The 23,666-nt window shown below is 47.0% G+C and overlaps 1 protein-coding gene across 1 annotated transcript in view; it reads left to right on the top strand.

Moving 5' to 3' along the window:
• RPTOR (regulatory associated protein of MTOR, complex 1) overlaps nt 1-23,666 on the top strand; it is a 123,569-nt gene that overhangs the window by 71,926 nt on the left and 27,977 nt on the right. Inside the window, exons 13-22 of the mRNA XM_010008657.1 lie at nt 735-818; nt 2,175-2,285; nt 6,324-6,398; nt 7,009-7,074; nt 7,650-7,841; nt 8,940-9,080; nt 11,003-11,120; nt 12,549-12,689; nt 13,094-13,252; nt 18,948-19,066. Of these exons, the coding sequence (XP_010006959.1) occupies nt 735-818; nt 2,175-2,285; nt 6,324-6,398; nt 7,009-7,074; nt 7,650-7,841; nt 8,940-9,080; nt 11,003-11,120; nt 12,549-12,689; nt 13,094-13,252; nt 18,948-19,066 (1,206 nt within the window). The remainder of the gene's footprint in view (nt 1-734; nt 819-2,174; nt 2,286-6,323; nt 6,399-7,008; nt 7,075-7,649; nt 7,842-8,939; nt 9,081-11,002; nt 11,121-12,548; nt 12,690-13,093; nt 13,253-18,947; nt 19,067-23,666) is intronic.

Below are 23,666 nucleotides of genomic sequence, written 5' to 3'. Positions count from 1 at the left end.
CTTTCCCTGAGACCCACGCTGAGGGATGTTACTCAATTTAAACTGAGGATTAAATGTTGCGTTCCAATATCTTACATCTGTTAAGGAGATTAAGAATTGAAAGTCTGTCTGTTAATATTTCACACCAGGATAGGTATAAGCCAGTAAACTACCACATCGTTATCATTGTCAGAGTCCCTTTTAATGAGATTTTTATTAATGACTAATGTGACCTTTTGCTTCCCTCTTAAATCTCTTACATCGATTTGCCAAGGAGAGTAAAGCCCCTATTTCTGCTTCTGAGTCACAGGGGGCTGGGCCTTTTACTCCCCTTTGAATCCTTCCTGCAGCTGCAGTTGTGTTCCTGCTCTGCTGGGGTAGGAGGGGAACATTGGAAATCCATAGGGGCTGCTCCCAGCTGGCAGAGCTCTGCTGCATGGGAACCACTGCGCTCCAGGGGCACAGCAAAGGGAACGAGGGAGCAGTGGTGTGGATGGAGCCTGAGGATAACAGCATTCCTAGGAAAACATCTGCAGGTGTCTGCAGAAGCTTTGGAAGGAGGGGCAGTGACCCTGGGTGATACTGCTCACTGGGATGAAGGTTGTCAGCACTCAGGGTTTGTCTTCCAGCTTTTTCGTTCAGACCACCAGCCTGTTCCAAGTCACAGAACAACCCTGAGCTCCTCTGACTTCTGCTCTGCAGGCTGCAGGGTTTTTGTTCTTTTTAGCAATAATCCTTGTCCCTCTCCTCTGCAGGTGCTGCTGAGCCAGGTGCATCGGCTGCGAGCTCTTGATTTGCTGGGAAGATTTTTGGACCTGGGCCCCTGGGCAGTTAGCTTGGTGCGTGGGTGTTCCCTATTGTCTTGTGAAAGTCCAGTTCCTCTCAGGATAGGCATAAATACAAATGATGATTTATGGAAGGAGAATGTGGAAGATACTCCACAGATCTGACAAATGACCAGTATTCTCTGTGTTCCTGAGTGTGAAATGGAGCAAGCATCCCTAAAAGAAAAGTGGTTTGTATTAATCAAAAAGGCTGGATAGCTATTTGCTTGCATTACAACAAAGAGGAGCTCCTGGGGAGCAGTTCAGTGTAAAATATTGTAAGGGACAAAACAGGAGGAAATCTCTGGTCAAAGAAGATTTGTTATGTAAAATCACTAACAAAAACATAGCACGTATGATTGTCATGTGCTCTCAGCTTACTGGCTGCATCATTTTCTTCTCTGCCTTTATTTATTTGGTGTCTGGATTTTATAAGCTCTTCTCAGAGGCAGCAGCATTTTGGGAAGTGGCTAGCACAGTGTGGATAATAAATAAGAATTAAACAGAGGAGCAGTTTAAAACACTCTTGTAAATGGAGCTATTTGTTGATAAGTGATGAAGACAAACCACCAGCTGGTTGTGGAATGGGACTATGATGGGACTTCTTAGTGGTTTTCTTTGCCTTCCTCCTTCATCTCAGCCAAGACTGTGTCTGCATGCAGCTTAGCCCTCAGCAGTAGGAAGAAATTATGCATTAAAGGAGATTTTAAGCCTTCTGGATTATAAACTTTTGTGCAGATCAAAACACAGCTGCAGGTGAACCCCCATGGCCTTTGCTCTGGCTATGTTAGGTGCTTTCTAGACCTCGCTGGCCGTGTCACTGGGTGCTGCTGGGCTGCTGCCAGCATGGGTGGGTGGTGACCCCCCTCCAGACCTTCCCTCTGCGTGGCCCTTCGGGAAGGGTGTCTGCAGCAGCAAGGGGGTTCTCAAAGATTTCTCATGCTGCCTGTCAGGTGAGCATGGTCTCTAATCCCCCTAAAAAAGCTTGGTAAGAAGTCCATGCAGAGCAAGAGGCCTGTTTTGTTTCTAGGGGGAAGGCTGCAGTGACTGAGCTGCTGCAGAATGTTCAGCTGGGAGAGCAAACAGCCCCATCTGAGGGAGCCTGACGCTGTAACAAGTAAAAGCCAGGGCTGGATTAACTCTGAGTCTCCATGAACCAAATGAGTCTGAAAATACCTGGTGGCATCCAGGATTAAAACGAGCAATAGATAAATACACAGGGGTCCTCTCTTCACTAGAAATGCATGAAATTATTTTCTACCAAATTCATCTGTTTTGTTAAACTGGCTGCGCCTTCGTGAGCACTCGGTCCTGCCCCCGTGGCAGAGCTGAGCTGCTCTCCAGGGTTTGCTCTTCTCTCTGCCTCCCCAGGCCCTCTCTGTTGGCATTTTCCCATATGTGCTGAAGCTGCTTCAAAGTTCAGCTCGTGAGCTGAGACCACTTCTTGTCTTCATCTGGGCCAAAATCCTGGCAGTGGACAGTGTGAGTACTTCTGAACTTGGCTGCTTTTGGGTTTCAGCAACAGGCCTTTCCTCCCCACCCCTCATATGCTTTATCCAGTTGCTTTAGACTTGAGACTTTCTCCTGAGGTCCTTGGAACCCACGCTGCAGTAGCTGGAGACCAGCAAATTATCTCATTAATTTATTGCACTGGTATGACAGCTTCTGTCACGTATTCCCAGGTGAGAGCATGCACGCTCAGACTCTCCCTCTGCTTGATCACTTAGGCTGGTATCAAACTTGTTTTGTTCCTGTCAGTTGTCAAAACAGGCTGTGGGCAGTCCTCAGACACAGAATTTTTCTGGAAATAAATCAAAAGTAATTTTTGGTGACTTCAACTTGTAAGTCCTGCTCCAAGTCTACTGCTCGTGCTGATGCTTGGAAGGTGGTTGGCACAGAATTTTACTCCCCACAGACAACAGGTTATTCCTGTCATGGGTCCGGGACTCTTGAGTCTTCTCTACAGTATTTTTGCACCTTTTGGGATGAGGTTTAAAATCTGAGCCCTGATTTTTGAAGATGGCTTTAGCCAGAGCTCTAGTTTGTGGAGTTTAAATTAAATAATTAAGCAAGTAAATAATTGCACATAAGTTTGTGTAGTCGTATAAATGACTGTGTGGTTTGTGGGTGCAATTAGTTGAGCAATATAAAGTGATCAGGAGGGGTGCAGGCAGTTAATTGCAGGCACGATTATAAGCTGATACAAAATTGTCTGAATTGCTTGTAGAAGTTGGATCTTGCCTACTCGGGGGTTTATTTTTGTTGTGTCTCTTCCATTTCAGTATGGAGAATAATATTGAATTTGTTGGAATTTTTCCCCACTGTTGATCTAGCATTGTCAGATTTGGTTTTATAAATATATTTTCATTAACATCCTAAGAGGATTTTGGAAAGCAAAGAAAATGAAAACTATTCATCTTAAAGCTACTCTTGAAAAGCTTATTTTTGATGCATGCCTCTTCATGGCTGACACCTCAGCCCCAGGTACATTTCAGAGTAGGTTCATGGATAATTTACATGGAGTGTTGTGTCATCCTTCCCTCTCTGCTGGTGAGGCCAATCTGAGAGGGCTCTTTCCCCCTCATCCCCTTCTGCCACCATCAGCCTGCTCCCTCCCCTGCTGTGTTTGATGGCCCCACTCCTGTGGTGGGCTGTGCTTCACAGCAAAGCAACAGAAAAAAAATCCTCCTAAGTGTTGTACTTGGATTTCTTTCCACTGTTTCACTCAGCAGCTCCACAAACAAGAGGTGCAAGGTAGGAGGGAAAGGGCAGGGCAGCAGGGAGGGCCCTGGGTGCTACTGAGGGAGGGGACAGGCAGTGACTCTAGTAGTCACAGCACAAAAGGAGCAAAAAAGCAGCTGTATCTCATGTCAGCAGCTCTGGCTTGAGTGGTTGCCACCTCCATCCTCCAGGCAGAAATGTGTTTATTTTCAAACATTCTCCCAGGTAATCTTCATCCTCCCCCTGACTGTGCAGTGCTGGCTCTCTCCTTAGCTGCTCTCCCTTCTGTGTTTGGTTTGGTTTCAGGAATGTAGCTGCTGAAATGGCTTTCATAGGACTGGAGCTCAGCTGATTGCTCCTTCCTCTTTGCATTTGGGTGTGACTGAGAAGTTGCATCAGCCTCTGTAGTGCCCTGGGGAGCAGGAGATCCTGCTAAGAGAACATTTCTGTGGTGGTCCCTCCCTCCCTGGGCAGGGAGGCAGAAGGAAGGTGCTCTGGCAGCAGAGTGGTGTGCCATGTGGCTGCTCAGCCCTTCAGGAAGCAGGGTGTGCTGGGGAGGATTGTGTGTCATACAAATCACAGGATCAATCAGCAGTGCTACAGAAACATTGCACCTCACTCAGAACTGTTTGTGTGTGATAGGCAGGTGTCCCTAGGAAACACTGGAATATTCAGGTTAGTCTGCTTTAATGCCATGTATAATCAGATGATACTTCAAGGATATTCATTGAGGACTCTGGTCATCTCTGCCTGAAGCCTGCTTCAGTATTTCCAGACAATCCACCTGCAGAGCTGTGTGGTGAGGGATCCAGGGCTGCTTCCTGCAGGGATCTGGCAGGGGGAGGTGGGGCAGGAGTCGTGTTGTGTGCTGCCACATGGAGGTGGCTGTCACACTGGCAAGTACAGTTGAGGTCAAGAATTCACTACGTGCAACATGGATAATGTTTAGTAGACAGCATCTTCTAAATCTTAAATACTTGAATTTAGAGGGAAAAGAATTCTTCCCCCTGCCTGGGCTAAGGATAATCAGGAACTTAAGCAAGATCAAAAAATCCTGCACATTAAACAGTACTGCAAGTGTGAATACTGCTGAAGTGAGACAGCAAAAAAAAGAGATCTTTCTACTCCAAGCAACTGGCTGAAGAGAACATTTCTCATTACTTTTAAAGCAATGGAGTGACATAATTAGTATGCTTAGTTTCCAGATGTGTCCTTTGTTAGCAAATGCTGCCATATCTCATCTTAGGATTGGTACAAATGTTCATGGTCAGTGTTCCCCAAGGGTGTTTTGATAAAACTGCCTGTCACAGGGATGGGGGTTCACTGCCCAGGTGCTTGCCCAGGACACCCTGAGGTGTGGCTGTACTGCTGGATTCCAGGAACTTGAGATATTTTTAGGAATAAGTCAAATAGAAGAGAAAGAGGAGATCTGTGCTCCAGTCCTTCCCCAGCACTGAGTCCTTTATGTAAGTTCTGAACTGTCACAAGCCTGCAGCTTGTTTTGGTCATGTTGTGTTATTATTCACAAGTGTAGCTGCTTATTCCTTGAGGAGGAGGAGGTGTTACTGATGCTGGCTTATTCCATATTGCTCCCAGGATCTAAGCAGGGAGGGTCTGAGCAAGTGTGCTGGCTTTAGAGAATTGCCTCCCTCCCTCCAGGCTCAGGTGTTGGGGTACCAGTGGCAGCACAGTACCTGCAGTGTGGGGATGGGCAGCCTTCTCTTGCTTGGTGTCTGCCTGCATTGTAGCAAGGAGGTTGTTTTTTGTGAGGCACAGAAAGGTTCCTGCTGGGAGTGAGGCGGGGAAAGGAAGCCTGGATTGTGAGCAGCATCACACACAAGTCAGGAAAGCCTCTCGTGCTGCAGCCTGGCATCAAGCCATTCCTGCTGCTCTTTGGTCTGCCAAAACCAGCATCTTTACTCCCTTCAGCAATAAAATATTCTCTTGCATCTCTGTCTTTCCACCCCCTCTCCTTTCAACCATTAGTTCCCTCCTTCACCTTCTATGCCTGATAATAAAGCTACGATCCCTTCTCTGGCATGAAGTGCACAGCAGAGCCAGGGGTGGCCAGGGCAGAATTCCCTCCCTTAGGTTTGCAATTTGGTGGTGTGTGTGCTTTGTTCTGACCCTAATGTGTCAGCCTGAAGCCTGAGCTGATATGTGAGCAAAACCCTGCTGTGCACCATGTGCTTCCCTGCTCATACTGCCCCAGGAGAACCTGCTGCCTTCCCTTGCAGGCTTTCCAAAGCAGGGGAGCTGCTCAGCAGTTAATGGTGTGTGTGGTGGGAGATGGTGCTGCTGCTGGAGGGGTTAATACACGTGAATGTGTGACCAAAGGACACAGCCACTGGTCTCGTTTGGGTAGATGACTTGAAATCTTCTTGTCAAAATCAAGCCCTGCCTGGGTGGGGGACTGGACAGAATATGAAGAATGAATATCTAAAGAATGAGTAATTCCTCCTCCACCCCTCATCCTTACAGATTTACTGGTAATTGCTCAGTGGGTTCCTGTGAGAGAAACATGTGCTGGGTTTATTGTGTGCAGCAGTGTTCAGGAGCTGTCCTGTGTGTTGAAGGTGGTACCAGACAGCTGTGCTGGAGGGGGCAGATCCCTGCTGGCCCTGCTCCTGCAGGGTGCTTGGTTCCAGCCCCCATGGAGGGTTGTGCTTTATTTTGCTTCTCAAATGAGAAATAGATTTGAGAAAAATGAGTAAGACATGAAATAATTCATCATCATCTGAGGAAAAAATATTGTTATGTTAGAATGCTCATTGTGTTTTTCTTTGTCTCATTTTTCAGTCCTGCCAAGCTGACCTTGTGAAGGACAACGGTCACAAGTATTTCCTTTCAGTGCTGGCAGATCCTTATATGCCAGTAAGGACAAGTCATCTTTACTCAGACTCTTCCAGCATTTGCTTTGCTTGTCATTGCTGCTCTGTTGCTACTGTGATGGTGCTCACGTGGGGCTGCCTCCCACCTCCCCCCCCCGGGCACCCCTGCCCTGCTGCAGTCACAGCTGTGTGGTGGGGTCAGTGACCAGGGAGGCCAACATGCTCCTGCCAGGCTGGGTGGTGGAATCAGCCAAAGGAAACCTGGATTTGGGTTGTATCAGTGCATATTATTCAGTGGTGACCATGGGAGCTGGGGGCTCCCAGGGCTGAGCACAGGCAGCCTGATTGCTCTGTAACTTTCATAGTCCCCTCTGAAAAAGTTGTTTTGTGCTTTGCTGTGGAAGGTATTTGTGCCCCTCCTCAGAGCAGGAGAGGGAGGTTGGTTGGGAGGATTGAACTGACAGTCTGGTGAAGGTCCAGGTGTAACTAGTGACAGGACAGGATAACAAGAACATTCTAGCTTGCTTTCCCTCTCTTGTGCTTTTAGTGTGCTACAAACCACACTTAGAATAATCTCATGTTTCAGAAAGCATAGGATAGAGCTCTTCTCTGGCCTTTTTTCTAGCTAACAAGTAGTTGTATGTTGTTTTAAGGCTGAACACAGGACCATGACAGCTTTCATCCTGGCTGTGATTGTTAACAACTACAACACTGGACAGGTGAGTCCCAGCATCCTTTTCCCCTTCATTTTCTCCTACATCATCTTTGCATCGTGCCTTTGCTCAGATCAAAGCATCCTAGCCTGGAAAACTGAAATAGAAGATTGCTTTCTATATTTTTGTGTGGATAAAAAACCCAATGGCCTGGAGGTGTGACAAAAGCATGATGTGCCTGGCACCTGGAAGTGGAGGTTAAGGACACAAGTCACTCAGCTGCCCCTGCAGGCAGTGCCTGATGGGCTGTTGAAGAAATGGTGCCTGGTCCTGTCAGGTGGGAACTTGGTGGCTGAAATGATGTTCTTGGGAAGGGTGTAATGGAATGAGCCATAAACCTCAGGGCTTAGGTGCAAGGAATGTTTCCAATGAGGAAAGGCTTTATGCCTTGCAGGAAGCATTTCTAGTGCTCAGCTATTGATTTAACTGGCTGTGACAGTGTGTAGTTGACCTTCCCTTCATGCTGCTTCCAGAAGAATAATTATTTTATCTTGATTTCCTGTCTATTTCAGAAATAATCTTTTTTGATGATGAGGTGGGAAGCTGTCATCCAAAATAAATTGCATTGATTTGTGTTTTAGGAAGCTTGCCTTCAAGGAAACCTGATTGCTATTTGCCTGGAGCAGTTAAACGATCCCCATCCTCTCCTGCGTCAGTGGGTGGCCATTTGTTTAGGACGCATTTGGCAGAACTTTGACTCAGCCAGGTGGTGTGGTGTGAGAGACAGTGCTCATGAAAAGCTCTACAGCCTCCTCTCAGATCCAATCCCAGAGGTAAAAATCCAACTTTTTAAGTAAACGGCAGTTGAACTGTCAGAATTCTGGCAGGGGGCTACAGAACTGCTTACAAAACCAGGGCCTTCAGGAGCTTTATGATTGTGTCAGGTTTAGAGAAGGATCTTATTGCTGTTTCTTCAAGGAAGTGCAAATGATACAAGCCCTGCAGGAGAAGTAACCAAAGAAAAGCAGGAGGAGTTTCTGCAGCCCAAAGCCCTGGAATCTTGGCACCAGAGTTAGGAAACACCAGAGCTTCTACTTACTTGCATATCAGAAGCTTGTTAAAGATGTGGTCCCAAAACTCAGTGTGTGTTGCAAAAAGCCCTCTAGCCTTTTTGTCCAAGTATGAGAACTGTTCTTCTGGTATGTGTGAAAATACATCTTTAAGTGTTTTACCTTTGTGACAAACTCTGGGGGAGGGAAGTGATTCCTGTGCGGACCTGGCTGTGACTGACAGAGCTTGTCAGGCCCCAGTGGAATTCCATGATGTGGGAGAAGTACTCCCAGAGATAAACACCATGGCCAACATGCAGGGATTAAAGATTGGATTCCCCATCACTTTCAGTCCTTCTGCCCTGCCTCCTCCACCTCTGGCAGGCTCAGCCCAGGCCAGCTGTCAGATTGCCTCCCGATCCCTCTGGTTTGTGTGTCACCTGGCACAGTTTGCCCAGTTTGAGCTGCTGTCTTTTCTGCTCTTTTTCCATCATCTCCTACCTTTCTGTAAGCCCTTGTCTGAAGACTGTAGCTCAGCACTCTTCCTAAGGAGATTCACATCCCAACAGTAACTCCCTGTGTACCTTATTCCTGTTAATTAATATTCTAGGCAACATCAACTGGAAAAATCACCCATGGGGAGGTCACAGAGTATTCTGGGAAATTAAATGTATTCCTGCATCTGCGAATACTTAAAACTCGGTGCTTTGCTGAACCTGTTTTGGTTTTTACTCTCCATGGGCTTCCCTTTAACCCTCCCTGTGTACCTGGCACAGTACTCCAGGTTTCCAGAGATGCCATTTGTGGGGATAAAAAAATCCCGCCAGCAAACTTCAGGCTGGAAAGAAGAGGAAAATAATGCTGAGTGTTTGTGTCTGACAGGTTCGCTGTGCTGCAGTCTTTGCTCTGGGAACATTTGTGGGCAACTCAGCAGAACGGACCGATCACTCCACCACCATCGACCACAACGTGGCCATGATGTTGGCCCAGCTCATCAACGATGGGAGCCCCATGGTCAGGAAGGTATGGACAGGGCAGGAGCTGGGAGGGCTCACCTTGGTCAGCTCTGAGCTGTGCCTAATCAAAGTGTGTGTTATTTAATGGCTTTTTCAATGAATTTGACTCATTGGCAAGTAATCTGTCCCATCATGTTGACTTTTAGCTTCAGTTTCTGCTGGGAAGCAGCTATGGCACCAGTGGAAACTGCAGCCTCAGGCTGTGCTGGGGCTGAGGGCTGTGCTGAGCCCCAGGGTGTCACATGCAGCAGTGCTCAGGGATGCTTTTATGCACTGGCCCTTTTTCAGTGCACATGCTGCAGAATTTCCTTTCCTCTGCAGTGCCAGGAGCCCACTGACAGGGCTAACACTGGGGTAGCCTGTCCTGGTGTCCAGGTGTTGACAAGAGGTGTTGACAAGGTGTTCAGCTCAAAATATGTCTGCTGCTTAACAATGGACCTCTGATTCAGGTTGTGTATTCCTCTGAGCAAATGTCTGAAATAGGAGTAACAATCTCAGGAGTTTTGTGGGAATTTTTATATCCTGTTTTTTTTTAATTTGAAGAGAATGTGAAGACAGAGCTAAGGAAGGAGAGCAATTACACTGAAGCCTTTTTCAGGTGCACAAAACAGATAATTTTTGCTGGCATACTCTTCTACTAATGCTCTTCTGTTGATTACTGTTCTGTTTGGATTGCAGTATTTTACATTAAAGGATCTCAGGTTTTAAATGCAATAGTAATGTGTTGCTGGAAACTTGGAGTAAGTGGCAGTCCTAGGGGAGGAAGAGGAGAGGGAGGAAAAGTGCTGTGAAGAGAACATGAGAGCTCTGTCCACTAAAAAGATGTTGCTGCTTTTAGAAACCCCAAGGATGGATGAGAGGCTGTTTCAAAGCAATTCTCCAGGTTTTGGAGAATGACAGTTTCTGATGTGCCATTCTACATCAATAGTACATTAAATAGCTTTTGACATTCTGGATTGTTCTTGATGGGTGTACTTGGGTGTCCTGCCTAATGCTTGTGTTTACTTAACTGCAACATCAACACCCTGACAGTTGTCACCAGCATTGTGAGGATTAATTTTCGTTGTCTCATTCCAGCATTTAATCAGTTTAATTCAAGAGAGAACTGCATGTCACACTGTATGCTCTTCCAGATTCATAAATCTCTCTTTTGGAGATTAGTCCCCTGAGCAGTGAACAGCAACCCAGGCCAGCTGTCCACCTCTCCTCTTTGCTGTTGCCAAATGTCTGTCTCTCAAGTGCTGCCTAACTGTGGGTCTGAACTTCACCTTCTCTGCCCTGCCCAGTCCAGTAATTCAGGTTCTCAGCCTGCAGCTGAAGGAAGGAAGGGGCTGAGGGTCCCCTGTGAGTGGGGAGCACCTTCTCACCTCAGCTGCTGGTGCTGCAGGTCAGTACGAGGCTGTGGGGCTCAAGCCAGGACTCTTTGAGGGGAAGCTGAGCCATCTCCCCCGGGGCCTCTGGTCAGGTTCAGTTTCCTTCAGCTGAGAGCACACACAGGAAGGGCTGAGGACAAGAGCCCTGCTCCCTGCCCAGGTGTGCAGCACGGGAGGGGCCGGGCTGTGCCTGAAGGGCTGAGGACACCGATCCATCACTCATCCTGCTCCCAGGGGACACTGCCTGTGGGCCAGGCTGTGGTGGGCACAGGGGCCTGGCTGCCAGTCACCAGCTCAGGGCTTTCTGTGACTCTGCATCAGTTTGACAATACTGGGCAGAGTCAAAGAGCAGTGGGAGCCTGTTCAGGGGTAAAAGACTTGCGAAGAGTTAGATTTGAAACACAGCACTCTGGCTTTCTTCAATTCATCCCTGGGAAGTGAAGGAACAATCATTGGTCAGGATTAGCCACTCAAAAACATCAACAATAGTGACCACATTGTTCTGTTTCTGACCTGTGTAACCATGAAATACTTGTTTCTTCTGCTCTTCCCATAGGAGCTGGTGGTGGCTTTAAGTCACCTCGTGGTTCAGTATGAGAGCAATTTCTGCACCGTGGCCTTGCAGTTCATGGAAGAGGAGAAGAATTACCCTCTCCCTTCTCCAGCAGCACCAGGTGGGTGTTTGTGTGGGCAGGAAAATGTACAGCCCAAAAGCACCTAGGAAGTTTCATTTGAGGAGCCTGCCCAACACAATGACATTTTTGCAGGTGGTGATTTATCAAACACCACCATTGCTACAAAGATGAGTGACATGGTGGGCAGCTCTGATGTCCTTTCAGCACCGTAATATATTGTTACTGGAGAAATGCATCCTGTGCTGAGCTTCCATCTGAAACACTGCCATAGCTCACCAGCAAGTTGTAGAACCTGAACACCCAGTCAAATTCAGAGGGATTCCCTTCAGATCAAGATTGAAGTATATTAAGGCAGTACACAGCCTTACCAGACTTCTTTTTTTTTCCCTTCAAGTTATAGCTGAAACTTTGACCTCCTGAGTAGCCTCACCTCACCACAGGGAGCCAACCAGATTCTTTTCTCTCTAAAGCACCAAACAAGAAGCTGTGAAGAACGTTATGTTCTTTGCCTATGGTCCCACCCCTTTTGTTTTGTCTTTTGCTTTATGTGAGGAATGAAAAGCCCTAGTGAAATTGTTGCTAACTTTGTATTTTCTTTAGATGTTGACTACATTGGAAATCTTGAGGGATAGTGGGACCGTTGCAATGGAAACTTGGAGACAAGAGCATTCTCAGTCTCAGCAATGAGTGGTTTAATCTCCCTGTTGTCTGAAGAACGAAATCATTTTGGAAAATAATATTCTTCCCATTTGGCCTTTTTGCTGCATGAAATAAACATTGCATGCAGTTTATATAGTGCTTTTCATATCCAAAAGAATCCTAAGGGATCCTTTAAGGAGGGTGTACTGGAAGTACTGGCCCCATCACCAAAACAGCCACTCCTGCAGTGCAACAAAACTGCTGTTCTGAAGCCACGGTCCTGTGTGTGCATGCAGGACTGAAAAGGAGAACATTTGGGAAGTTATAAGAACCCAGGTCATGTGTGAAATATGAGTTGAAACTAGGCCTGAAGTTTGATCAGGGAACCAGAATTTTCATAACTCTTTATAATGACAAAAGGTACTGGATCTTTAATGAGCAGCAGCAGAGAGATCCCTGCAGGTGCTGCCTGTTAAATGGCATCTGCTGCAGCTTCATGTCCTAGCACAGTGTCTAGGCAGTGGCCCAGCTTCAACCTGGAGAGAAGAGTCCTTGTGTTTCTCTGAGTGCTCTGCAGACACTGCAGGGCTCAGCTCACCTGGTTCTGTTGGTGCAAGGGGGTCACAGCCTGCACAGCAGAGACACATGGTCCTTGCTGGCTCTGTGCACAGAGGATCCTCTGTCGCACCTCATTCTGTTTCAGCATAAGGGGCAAGGACTAAATTCCCTTCATATTGGTAGTATTTGACTTATGTATTTGCTGGGACATGATCATAAGGCTGTGGTTGCTTTGCTTACACCTCTAAGTGCTACGTTTTGCATCCACAGAGGCGGGCAGTTTGACACCAGTGCGAGACGGGCCGTGCACACCCAGGCTGCGCTCTGTCAGCTCCTACGGGAACATCCGAGCAGTTACCACAGCCAGGAACCTGAACAAGTCCTTGCAGAACCTCAGCCTGAATGAAGAATGTAAGAGACATTTTAAAGTTTTCATTTCTCTTTGTCTGTTATTTCCCCCTCTTCTGCAAGCTGGGAAGCACCACGTGCAAGAAATGAGCTGCAACTGCCAGCTCCAAGGGCTTAGGTGAGAAGTCCTCTCATAATTAGTTTCAATTTTCCAGTCATTAGTATTGATTTTTCTGAGTGTTTGGAGCCTTCTGACTTCCTAACATACATGGATTTCTAACTGAATCTTTTCTGACCCCTTGATGCTTACTCTGTATTTAAACATTGGATGTTTAAAAGGGGATGTTGTGGATTTGCCTGCAGCTTCGCTGTGTGCTGCAGGATTTAGACAAGGGCTGTTAGGCTTGGGTGACACTTGTTCTTTCACCAGTTCTGGTTTCAGCATCTGTCCCGTTTTCTTTTGGCAGCTGGGAGCTCTGTTGCGTTTTCTCCTGGGAATCTCAGCACCAGCAGCAGTGCCAGCAGCACCCTGGGCAGCCCAGAGAATGAGGAGTATATCCTGTCCTTTGAGACCATTGACAAGATGAGACGAGTCAGCTCGTACTCTTCTCTGAACTCACTGATAGGTGAGCAAAGCCTCTTGTACCCTTCCTTTGCTGACTCCTTTCTTCACACAGTTGCAGTAACTTTTGTGGAAGGTTTGGATCTTGGCTTCTGCTAGATTTTACCCCAGTTGAATTTCTCACAACACTAGAAGTGCTGCTCTTGTGTTTGGGTGGGTGATGTGCAGAGCAGAGTCCCTCCTTCTCTGATGGAGGGACTAGGGATCATAGAATCACAGAATGCTATTGTTTGGTAGGGACCTTAAAGTTTATCTAGGTCCAACCCCCCTGCATGGGCAGGAACACCTCCCAGTAGACCCCATCCAACCTGCCCTTGAACAGTTCCAGGGATGGGCCAGCCACAGCTTCTCTGGGCAACCTGGGCTGGGTCTCACCACCTCCTGCACAGGCAAGTGCAGAAGGACCTGGCTTTTGAAACAGTGTCCTCCTGGGCTTTTAACTCCTGAGCCCCTGTGGCAGTTTAAAACCATGTGTTCCTTAGAAACTTGGTCAGTTCCTTCACTTGTGATTGCAGGTAATGAAATGGGATCTTCTCAAGCATGGCAGGAATATTAGGAAACTTCTCTCCCTCTTACCATCTTAAGCTGGAACTGGAGTTTTCCTCATTTGCACTGGTGTAAACTGGTGTCTGCTTGATGGCTTGTGTGTGTCTCACAAGAGCTTTACAGGGTAGTTGTAAAAGAATCTGGAGATGACTGAGGGAGACCTAGGGAAACAAAAAGAGCAGTTCTCCCAAGCCTGCCTCATTCCTATTCAATTGGAAGAGCTCATATCCAGCTGGAAACGACTGAGCTTACAGAAGTGTTTAAAATTCATAACTCTCACAGAATCCCATTACCTTCCTCCGTAGCTGCTGAAAGCCAGTCTTTTTCATTGCTGCTGAAGAATCACCACCCTCCAGCCTGCTCCTTCCTGCTCCCCAGGGAGAGGAGTGTTTGGAACACCAGCAGCCCCAGCTGCCCTTGGCCGTTCTGCGGCACAGCCAGCCCGGGCTCAGTTCAGCCCCTTTCTTCAACATGTTAGTGAACAATAAAATGCTGCTGTGGAACTAGCAGGGGTGGGGGAATTGAGGAAGGAGTCCTCTGGGGTGACAGACTTGTCTTCACTGAAGAAATGTTTTCTCTACTCTCTGTCTTTTGGAGGCAGTAATGGTGGTTTGTCTCTGCAATAATGATCTGCCAAGAATTTAAGATGGGCAGAGCGGGAAGAAGAAATTGAGGCTGTGATAATAAAAGCAGACATTCTCAGCCCCAGTTTACTTCTGTGTTCTGTACTCTGCAGTGTTACTCAAGGCTTTATTCGTCTCTGAGATTTTAGGAACAAGGTGCTAGAGGGATTCTTTTGGATCAGTCTACCCACTTTACTGTCACTGCAGCATCGCATGGTGAGGTTCTGCCCATGAACTTGAGGAAAACCTCTCTGTTCCTTCTTGTGCCATTTTACGAAGAGATTCCTAGCTAACTACAGCCCAAATTGCCCCTGTGTTATGTATGCCCCCCTGAAATACAACATGTACTTTTACTCTAGATGTGCTGGTTTGTATCAGACTGTTCCTTGGCCAGACAATCCTCTTTACCAGAAGATACATTAATTTCTGGCCCACATTTTCAAGCTGGCAAGAGGCAGCTTTTGGTTAGTCAACAAAGACATCAGTTTGGATGGGGAGCTGAACCCTGCTGCTTTTTCCATGCAACTAGTCATTAATCTTGGTGTCCTGGAAATTTTTTGTTTAGTTTTAAGGTAGGAAAAGAGAAAAAATTAAGATGGAGGTTTGTGTACCTTGAGACTGATTATTAATATCAAAACTGCATGATTAAAGTCTTTGTCCTACAGATACCATCACTGGAAAGATTATATTAAGGAATGATCAAAGAAGGAGTAAAATAAGTCTTGGAGTGATTAAATGATGGGGAATAGTTCTTTTTTCCAGCAGAAGAGGCTGGGGGCAGAGAACTGTTTGCCATGTCATGAGATTTACCCTGAAGAGCTGCCTCGTAACACTTGCAGCTGGAGGTTACAGCAGGATGGGAGAGGAGAGCAAGAGGCGTAGGTGGACAGTGAGCTGCAGCAAATGAGAGTGAGTGCTGTGACAGAGCCACCTTCTCTTCCATTAGACAATATATGTAAATGCACAGACATAATGAGAAGTAACTGGCCGACCAGCAGCATTTATAAATAGCAACTTGCATAGCAGCAAAATGCAGGGATCTGAGTGGGTTTTGGAAGTGGAAGCTTGATGTGGAGGCTAGTCATGGTGGGCTGCTCTCCTGTGGCTGTGACAGCCCTGGGCCAGGGGAACATTCCCTGCTTGGAGGGAACGTACTTTTTCCTACTGAGCTGCTTCTGTTTTCTGTTCAAACATGAAAAGCTCGTGTTTGCCACGTGAATCAGCATCGGGAGCTGGAGGGTGCAGGAGCCCCTTGGCGTGGCCCTGGGCAGAGGGACCAGCTTACAGCCTGCCAGGGCTGGCAGGGAGTATGGATGTGCTGCTCCCTTGGGAACAGGCTGCCAGCCATGCTGCTCCAGGGACAGGCCAGAGAGCAGCCTGGAGTTCAGATGCTCTCCTCATCCCAGGAGCTCTCCTAGGATGTTCTGTGTCACTCAAGGGAAGAGCAGAGACTTGTGGGATGCAGGATTACAAAGCAGGTGGGATGAGTGTTGATGGGAAGCAGACACCCAGGTCCTCAGGTCCCATCCAGCTGGACACGTTCCAGCGGCGTGTCCCAGGGTGCTGACCCTGCTGCTCCCGGTGCAGGAGCTCAGGCCCCGTGTCCCTGCACCTGCTGGCCAGGTTCTGCTGCTGTGTTGGGTGGGCAGTGAGCTGCACCTTCTGGAGATGGAGGCTTAAAGTCACTGCAGTCATTTTTACACAACACAAGGAAGGAAGCCTGGCAAGTACAAGGAGCAAGCAGATCCCACAGGATTCATTTTTGCAGCCAGGCTGGTTCTGTCCTCCACGCGCAGGGACCGCTCAGCCCCTCAGCCAGGGCTTCCTCAGCCCTCCTGGAGCTTGCTGGTTAATTGATCCGAGTTCTGCACATGCAAAGAAAATCAAAGTCATCAGTAAAGGCAGGCAGTTTATTTTTGACACTCTTAGTGGAGAGGAATCATTTTGTAAACATAAATCTGTACTGCAAGGTCCATTTAGCAGGCTTTGAATCAGTCTGACTAATTACAGAGCTGTCTGCTCAGATTAACACCCCGTCCGCCTTGCTCGGCTCTTTGTTTGCATCTCATGGATATTTTTTGCATTTGAGTCCATTACATGAAATCAAGCTGCTGTTCCTCCTGCCACCTCTGCTGCCTCCCATTATCCCACCAACTCAGTGCTCAGGATGTTACAAGGAGCAGTGTCAGACGTGTCGCTCGATTGAGTCAGTGCAACAAACAACCAACATGGGCAGGGGGGGTGGCAGAAGAAAGGACTGGTCCTCTGAGCACCAGCTCTGAGCTTGAGTTGCCTTTCTAGAAATTCCCTCTGTTCTTTTCAAAGGCTGCGGGTGAGTGAGGGGTTGTGCTGGTGCAGTTCTGCCTTCAAGTGGGTTTTTTTCATGATGCTCAGATGTATAAAAAATGTCATTGGGTTTTTTTTTTCTTCATGACTGCGTCATGAGTGAGGTAGTTATCAGAGGCACTGGAAAATCTGATGGGTACCCTCTTGCTCTGCCTTTCTCTCCCTTTCCTTTTACTCTCTTTCAAGGGCTTTACAAGTAATGGAGCCATTCCCATTTCCCATTGGTCCTTATGTAACTTCCAGCACAGAACCAGTGTGGGAGGCAGAGCTCTGCACAGACCTTGGGTGACATTACCTGCCTGCTGCAGCAGCTGGGGAGGTTTTTCTCCTCTCACAGTTTTGTAGCACTTTGTCTCTCTCCCTCTCTTGCTCTTTCTCCTTCCCCCTCCTCTGTTTCTTTTGTGGTAACAGATGCTTCCAGGATGAGCAAAAACACAACTTAAATGGTCAGAAGCATGGAGAAGACAGAGCAGTGTTTTGCCACCTTTCTTTATGGTTGGGAGGGCTTACTGTCCCCCAAGCAGAGACTTACTTTATTGTGTATCAACCTTTTCTTTATTTAAACATGGAAATGAGAGCTTCTGGGCTCCTGCCCACTGTCCTCACCTGGTCCTTCATGTTGTAGGCTTTGGGCTGTGCCCTCAGCTGGCACAGACCAGACAGGACAGATCAGCAGCCTTTGACTCGACTGTGTCTTGACAGTTGTTACTGCTCACTCAGATCCTCAACTTCCCCGTTTTTCCTGGGTGGATTCAGCATTGTTGTGTCCTTGTCAGGCCCTGTCTCTCCCCTGTCTTGGCAGGGTTGGGATCAGCTGTAGGAGCCTGGTGTGTAGGTGGCCCCAGCCAAGGGCAGCACTGTCCAAGTGCTGCTGTCGTAAAGCTTTGTGAGATTTCTGTGGGAAACTGTGAGCAGACAGTGCTTGGAAAATGATGTCAGCTGAGGAGAGACCCTTTCTTTGCTGGTCAGGTGAGGGGCTGAAGTTGGGTCATTGCCTTGGCATTTTGCAGAGTGCTTTGTCTTTTTTTTTTTTCTGGCAGAAGAAAAATTCCCTTGGCCAACACAGACAAGCACATGAAGTGCAGCCTGTGTACTCCTGGAGCTTATTACCATGCACTACTTGTGTCCTTCAGCCAGAGTTAAAAAATGGACTGTCCAAGTCTATTTTCTGTGGGTTTGAGTATCAGGTGTAGCAGCTATCCAAGGTGAGAGGCTGCTTGTTGACCAAAGACTCCTTTCTTCCTCAGTTAACACTTTATATTTAGATGCCTCCAGAAGCACAAAAGGAAATGCAGTAACAGCTTGATCTGTCATTTACCATTAATTGTGACTCATCTGAAATCCCTGTTCTAGTTCCTTTTTTTGTTAGTGCAACCACTTTAATATGGTCCAAATGGCTCAACTTCCAAACAACGGTGCTACAACTATAAGACACTGTGAGGGCTAGAGGAAAGAACAACAAATTAAAGAATTGCCTAAAAGCAGCAAAATAAAATGTTCACAGAATTTTGTGACTTGTTGCAAATGCTTATTAATTTGATTTGTACTTTGAATCTGTCAGTCCCTTCTGCTGAAATACCAAATGGCAGATATGCTCATTAGATAACAAATTGGCCATTGAGGAATTGATACAAATGTCAGTGGCAAAGGCTTTCTGCTTCTGAAAGGTACAGGTCCTAAAGCTTCATTTTTACCATCTAGACATTTAGTAAACTGGTAGAATATATAAAACCCTGAACATTCAAGCTGAGTATTAATACTTAAAACAGCAATAAAAATAACCATAAAAATATAAGCCAGTACTGTGGTTTTATACTGTTTAGTATTTTAGCTCAGGAGCTCCAAAGACATTAGCTGATCTTCCATTTGGCCTTTTCAGTTTATTTGCTTCAGGAGTCTAGAAAACCTGCATTTTGGCTGAAGCTTATTTAGGGAGCCTTTAGTTTGCTTTCTGCAACTTTCAGTTTACAAGCTCTTGCAGAGTTCACAAAGGAGACAAAATGGAGACAAAATGCCCACGTAGGGTGTTTTTTGAGCTCTTCTCTTGATGTTTTTGTAGATGTCATTGTGCTGTTTGGAGTTCTAATGAATTTTCTCACATAAGATCAAAGAGTTTGAGTTGATGGGTTGTCATGTGCCTATGGGGCTTTGTTTTTTGATATACTTTTTTTAATATTATTTTAGGTGTGAGTTTCAACAGTGTTTACACCCAAATTTGGAGAGTACTCCTTCACTTAGCTGCCGACCCCTATCCCGATGTCTCTGACTTGGCCATGAAAGTTCTCAACAGCATTGCCTACAAGGTATGCCTTCCTGTGTTGGTGTGTGTCCCTGAGGCTGTTGTCTGTTAATTCTTTTCATGCTTAGGCAAAGCATAGGTAGACTGAAGTGAGCAGACCCATGGAGGCTCTGGTAAGTGGTCCTAGTTCAGTCTGGATCTATTGCAGAAAGAAATTTTAATGTTTCAAGCTGATAAACACTCCTATGAGCTCTTGGTCAGGTAAAGGAAATAAACGGGGGAGGGCCTGGGATTGTTTTAGAGTATAAATTAGGTACAGACCTCTGACAGTAGGTCTTGTTTAGAAGTCTACTTATCTAGATCAGTCCCTGGGAGAAACCTCAAGTATACTTCATTAAATTGTCCGTTTGCAAACTGATTTAGATTATGCAAGTGGGACTGGCCTGCAGACTGAAGCCACAACGGCTCTCCAACCCAGGTGAACTAGTACATGTGAGTCAGCATGCAGACACCCCTGCCACTACTCACCTCTCCAACCCAGGCCTAACCCGCCTAAACCACCATCCTCATCACATCCCATCCTCCAAGGGTGACAGGATGTCCCTGGAGGCCATCACTGCTGATTCTGAACTGGGGAGCTGTAGAAGCACCCTCACCTTCCACCTGGAACAAAGCACCAGGCCACCCCAGAACATCTTCTCACCAGCTGCCTTCCCCTCTCTGTCCCATGGTGTGGGGAAGCTCTCTGACCCAGCCCTTCCCACCTGCTTCCCAGTTGCTGTAGCATCCAGACCATGAGCCATTGCAATGCAAGGTGATGTCTCTTACTGATGACTTCTGGTGAATAATCCTAAAGCTCCAGACTGAGGCTTCTAAGCTAAAGTGGCAGTAAGAGATGCCAGCATTGTGCACTACCATCTCAATGCCTTAGAGGTTTATTGCTTTGAAATCTGATTTGCAGTTGAGAAAATAGTTACTTTTTTTCAACTACTCTTTGTTTAGAGTATCCATGTCAGTGAAGTCTGGGGTTTGGGACAGAGAATTACTTTGGCAGTGGGGGCAACAGAGTCAGCTCTGCCCTGATGATTGAGGTGTAAAGCAACTCACTGCCAGGCTGGAGATGCCAGACTAAGGTGGATATGAGGAGGTGACAGATTTCCCTCTTTGCTCACCATGCATGAAATTAGGTCAGGTTTGTGTTTTGGAAGGCTTTTCAGGAAGCGGAATGTTAATAGGATTAAAAGATATATAAAGGGGAACTGGATCTGCTTTTCCTGTGTTAAATATGTTTTCAGGACTCACTCCCTGGCTGGTGAACAGAGATATGTGGATATTAATAAAGCTGCTGCTGCAGATTTCTTCACTAGTGCTGCTGTGGGGCTGCTCAGCCAGCAGAAATATTGATCATTATCTTGTGTTATCTGTAGTGAATGTTATGACCAATGTGGTAAATTCTCTGTTGGTTGTGACAAGTTTGGACCTAAATGTCTTGGTACTGAATGGAGTCCAAAAACTCCAGTGGATGGGTGTCCTGCATCTCTCTCTCTGCTGCTCAGGCAGCTGCTCTGTATCGTTTTGCATTCCCATTTACAAGGGTTTGTACCTGGGGATGCTTCAGTGAAGCAAACGTGTTTGTTCTTTGCCTTAGCCCTAAGATCCATAAGGAAAGTATTTAACTATGCAGCTTGGGCAGCTATAGTGGGCTAAGTGCTGTGCACTGCTCATACTGTGGGCTTTGCTTGTGCCACCTGGCTTAGGTAGCTTCTAAAAAGCCTTTTTTTTTTTTTTAATTAAAAAAACCCACAACCCTATTAAGAACCCAGCAAAAAGGAGGTTAAGGCTTCAGATTCTGGATTATGATCTGGCCTTTATTCATGTCATTATGGACAAAGCTCCCACTGTGAGCTCTGCTGCCAGGATTTCCAGCCTGAGCTCCACGTACTCTGCTGGTGGGAGCTCAGATTGCAGGAGCTGTCTGATATGTAATGCAAATTAGTAACAATTATATTTTTGCTAACTGTATCTCGAGATGTTTGCCTGGTGCTAATCAAGCTCAGTTGGATGTGAAAGGGAGCAGCCTGGATACTGCCCACAGGCCCTTTGGTCCTCCTGAGTGTGCAAGCTGCACACTTTCCATTTTGTTGCTTGAATTTTTCACTGAATAAAAGCACAAGCTGATTATCCTGCTTAAATAAAAATACTGCTTCAGGTGAAGCACTCAAATATGCTAGGGATTAAACCCTTCTGTGCTGAGTAATGCAAAATTGAGGGAACAAGAGGCTTCATTTTGCAACTTAGACAGCAGAAGTGTCCTGACATTAACACAACTGAACAAAACAGGCGGGTTGTGCGACGTGAGATGAGTCCTGTTCATGTTTCCTGGTGGAGCCACGAGTGTAGGTCTTTGTCTGCTGCAGAGCTCCAGGGGGCTTTAAATAAGGAGAAGTCTTTCTGAGCAGCCGATGAGTAGGTTGCACAGACGTGCAGGTTTCCTGGGTGGGAAATGTGCTGCTGGGTTCCACAGGCTGGTGAGACCTCCCTGGCTCTCACACAGGCTGTGCCGTGTTGTCATTTATATTGGTGGGATGGTGGGAATGGTACAACTCTCATTCCCAGCCTGATTTTTTAAAAAATCCCAAACATGCTTTTTGCCCAAACCAAAACAAACAAAAAGGACCCATTAACCAATGCTGGCCTTTTAAGACTTTGAAATCACAATTAATTAAGTGGAGTTTGCTTCCTCCCAGGTTACTTCATCCAGCTGTTTTTAATGGAAGGCTGGAGGCCGAGTTATCCCAGGAGTTATTCCTCTACAACATCTCTCTGTGGTTCAGGCTTTTTTGTGCATAACCAAGTAATTCTGACAGTGTGCTTTTTTTTTTTTTTTAAATTTTTAACCTGGAGTTAATTTGCAAAATAATGAATTATCATCTCCCCTCCTGAAAATAGGTGGTTTGACTGGCAGAGGGGCAAATCCCCAGGAAACAGGGAGCTGCTGCCTCCAGCTGAACACACTGACATGTCCCTGAACTGCAGCCCTTGCTCTGCCTGCTGCCTTTGGAAAAGAAATTGCTTTTTTATTTTTCCCAGGGAAAGGAGAGCTGCCTGCCATGCTCATCTCTCTGTCTACCCCTTCAGCAAATTATCATTAGCTGACCTTGTCCCTCTGCTGTGAAACGAGGTGACCTGACCCATTTCAGGTGACTGACACCTGACTGCAAGAATCTTAAAACTGAGCCTTCTGTGACTAATTAAAATGAGTTATGAATAATAACATGTCACTAGTTGCTAAATTGTTTCTGCTTTCATTCTATTCTCATGGTGTGATCATCTGCCCCAGCCCCATGCAGTGACATCTGCTCTCTGTAGACCCCATGACATTCCTGGGTGATGGAGAGATGGATGGCCTTTAGGACCTTCCCACCCCCTGCTGACAAGGAGGAAAATAACACAGAAGTTGAGTGTCTGATACGAGGCCAGCTCGGGGGCAGCCAGGCTAACTGGGGTCGTGGCACTTGTCCTCCCAACCATAGTGATCTGGTGCTTGCTGTGTGAAGGTGTGCTGGGTGGTGATAGGCATCACTGCTCCTCAGCTTCAGAGTCCAACAAACGATGCTCAGGAGGACTTGGACCCAGCGAGGGGGATGGAAACCTCACTGGATCATTTGAGGAAGAGGGAAGTGGAGATAATGTCCAAAGGCCTCTTGGCTCCTGCAAGGAGATGGCAGCGTGTCTCCCAAGCATGAGTGCCTCACGTTTCCCTCTGCAGCAGACACGTGTGGGCTTTGACTGCAAAGTCTTGTTCACCATGGTTGTTGGTTCTGCGTTTGCTTATAAAAGGCTTGTTAGCTGGCTGAGCTCCAGGAGACTGTGTAGGCAGCTCTTGCTTTCTGCCTGCTCTGTTTCTGTAGCTGCTGGCCCTACCTTGCTTAGCTTGGGTTCAGCTGGATAGGAGCCCAGTGTTGTCACCTAAGAGCCTGGCTGGCTCTTGTGCTGTGAGCTGGGGATTTTTGTAGTGTCCAGGGGGGCCATGAAGGGCAGCTTGCCTATGGGACAGTTCCAATTGTCCCCCTAGGTTTTTTATGCCAGTCTGGGGCTTCCTTTAAAAGTTATTTCAGTATGTGAAAGATTTCAAACATTTCACAGAAGACAGGGTAATGGGGAAGAGGAGGAAAGGAGTCTGTAAGCCATAGAGGACTTCTCCCCTTCTCCAGAGGCTTGTTTGCAGGGTGTGAGCAGTGCTTGGCCTGGAGGAGCATGAGATGCTGGTGCAGCTGGTGGCTTCTTGCTGCCTTTCTCTGGCTGGTGCTTCAGGCCTTCCCCAGGAGAAAGGACAATAATTTCTTAGGATCTTTCAGAAACAGTTCTCTCCCCTGGGTCCTGCTGGAAAGGGCATCCTCTGGCCAGCCCTGGAGAAGCTTGGCCCTGGCTAGGGGAGGTGGAGGAACAGCAGGAGGCAGTTTTAGGTGGCTGCTGCATTGATGAGGAGAATTCTGACTAGAATGTGAAGGGTGTCAGGGTGGGTGCTCAGGTAATGGTGTGGTGAGGAATCCTCCTGTGCCTGAGGAGGGAAGCCTGGTTGCTGAAGGGGAAGCCCTGGGCTCTGCAGCTTGTTTCTAGGTGCCAGTGCAGGCCGGGGGCTGCGGCGGGGGGAGGGGAAGGGC

The sequence above is a fragment of the Chaetura pelagica genome, unplaced genomic scaffold, assembly GCF_000747805.2.
Source record: "Chaetura pelagica isolate M959 unplaced genomic scaffold, ChaPel_1.0 scaffold962, whole genome shotgun sequence".
In the NCBI taxonomy this organism is placed as follows: Eukaryota; Metazoa; Chordata; class Aves; order Apodiformes; family Apodidae; genus Chaetura; species Chaetura pelagica.
Note: the sequence above shows the minus strand (reverse complement) of the source record. Positions and strands in the feature narration are given on the sequence as shown.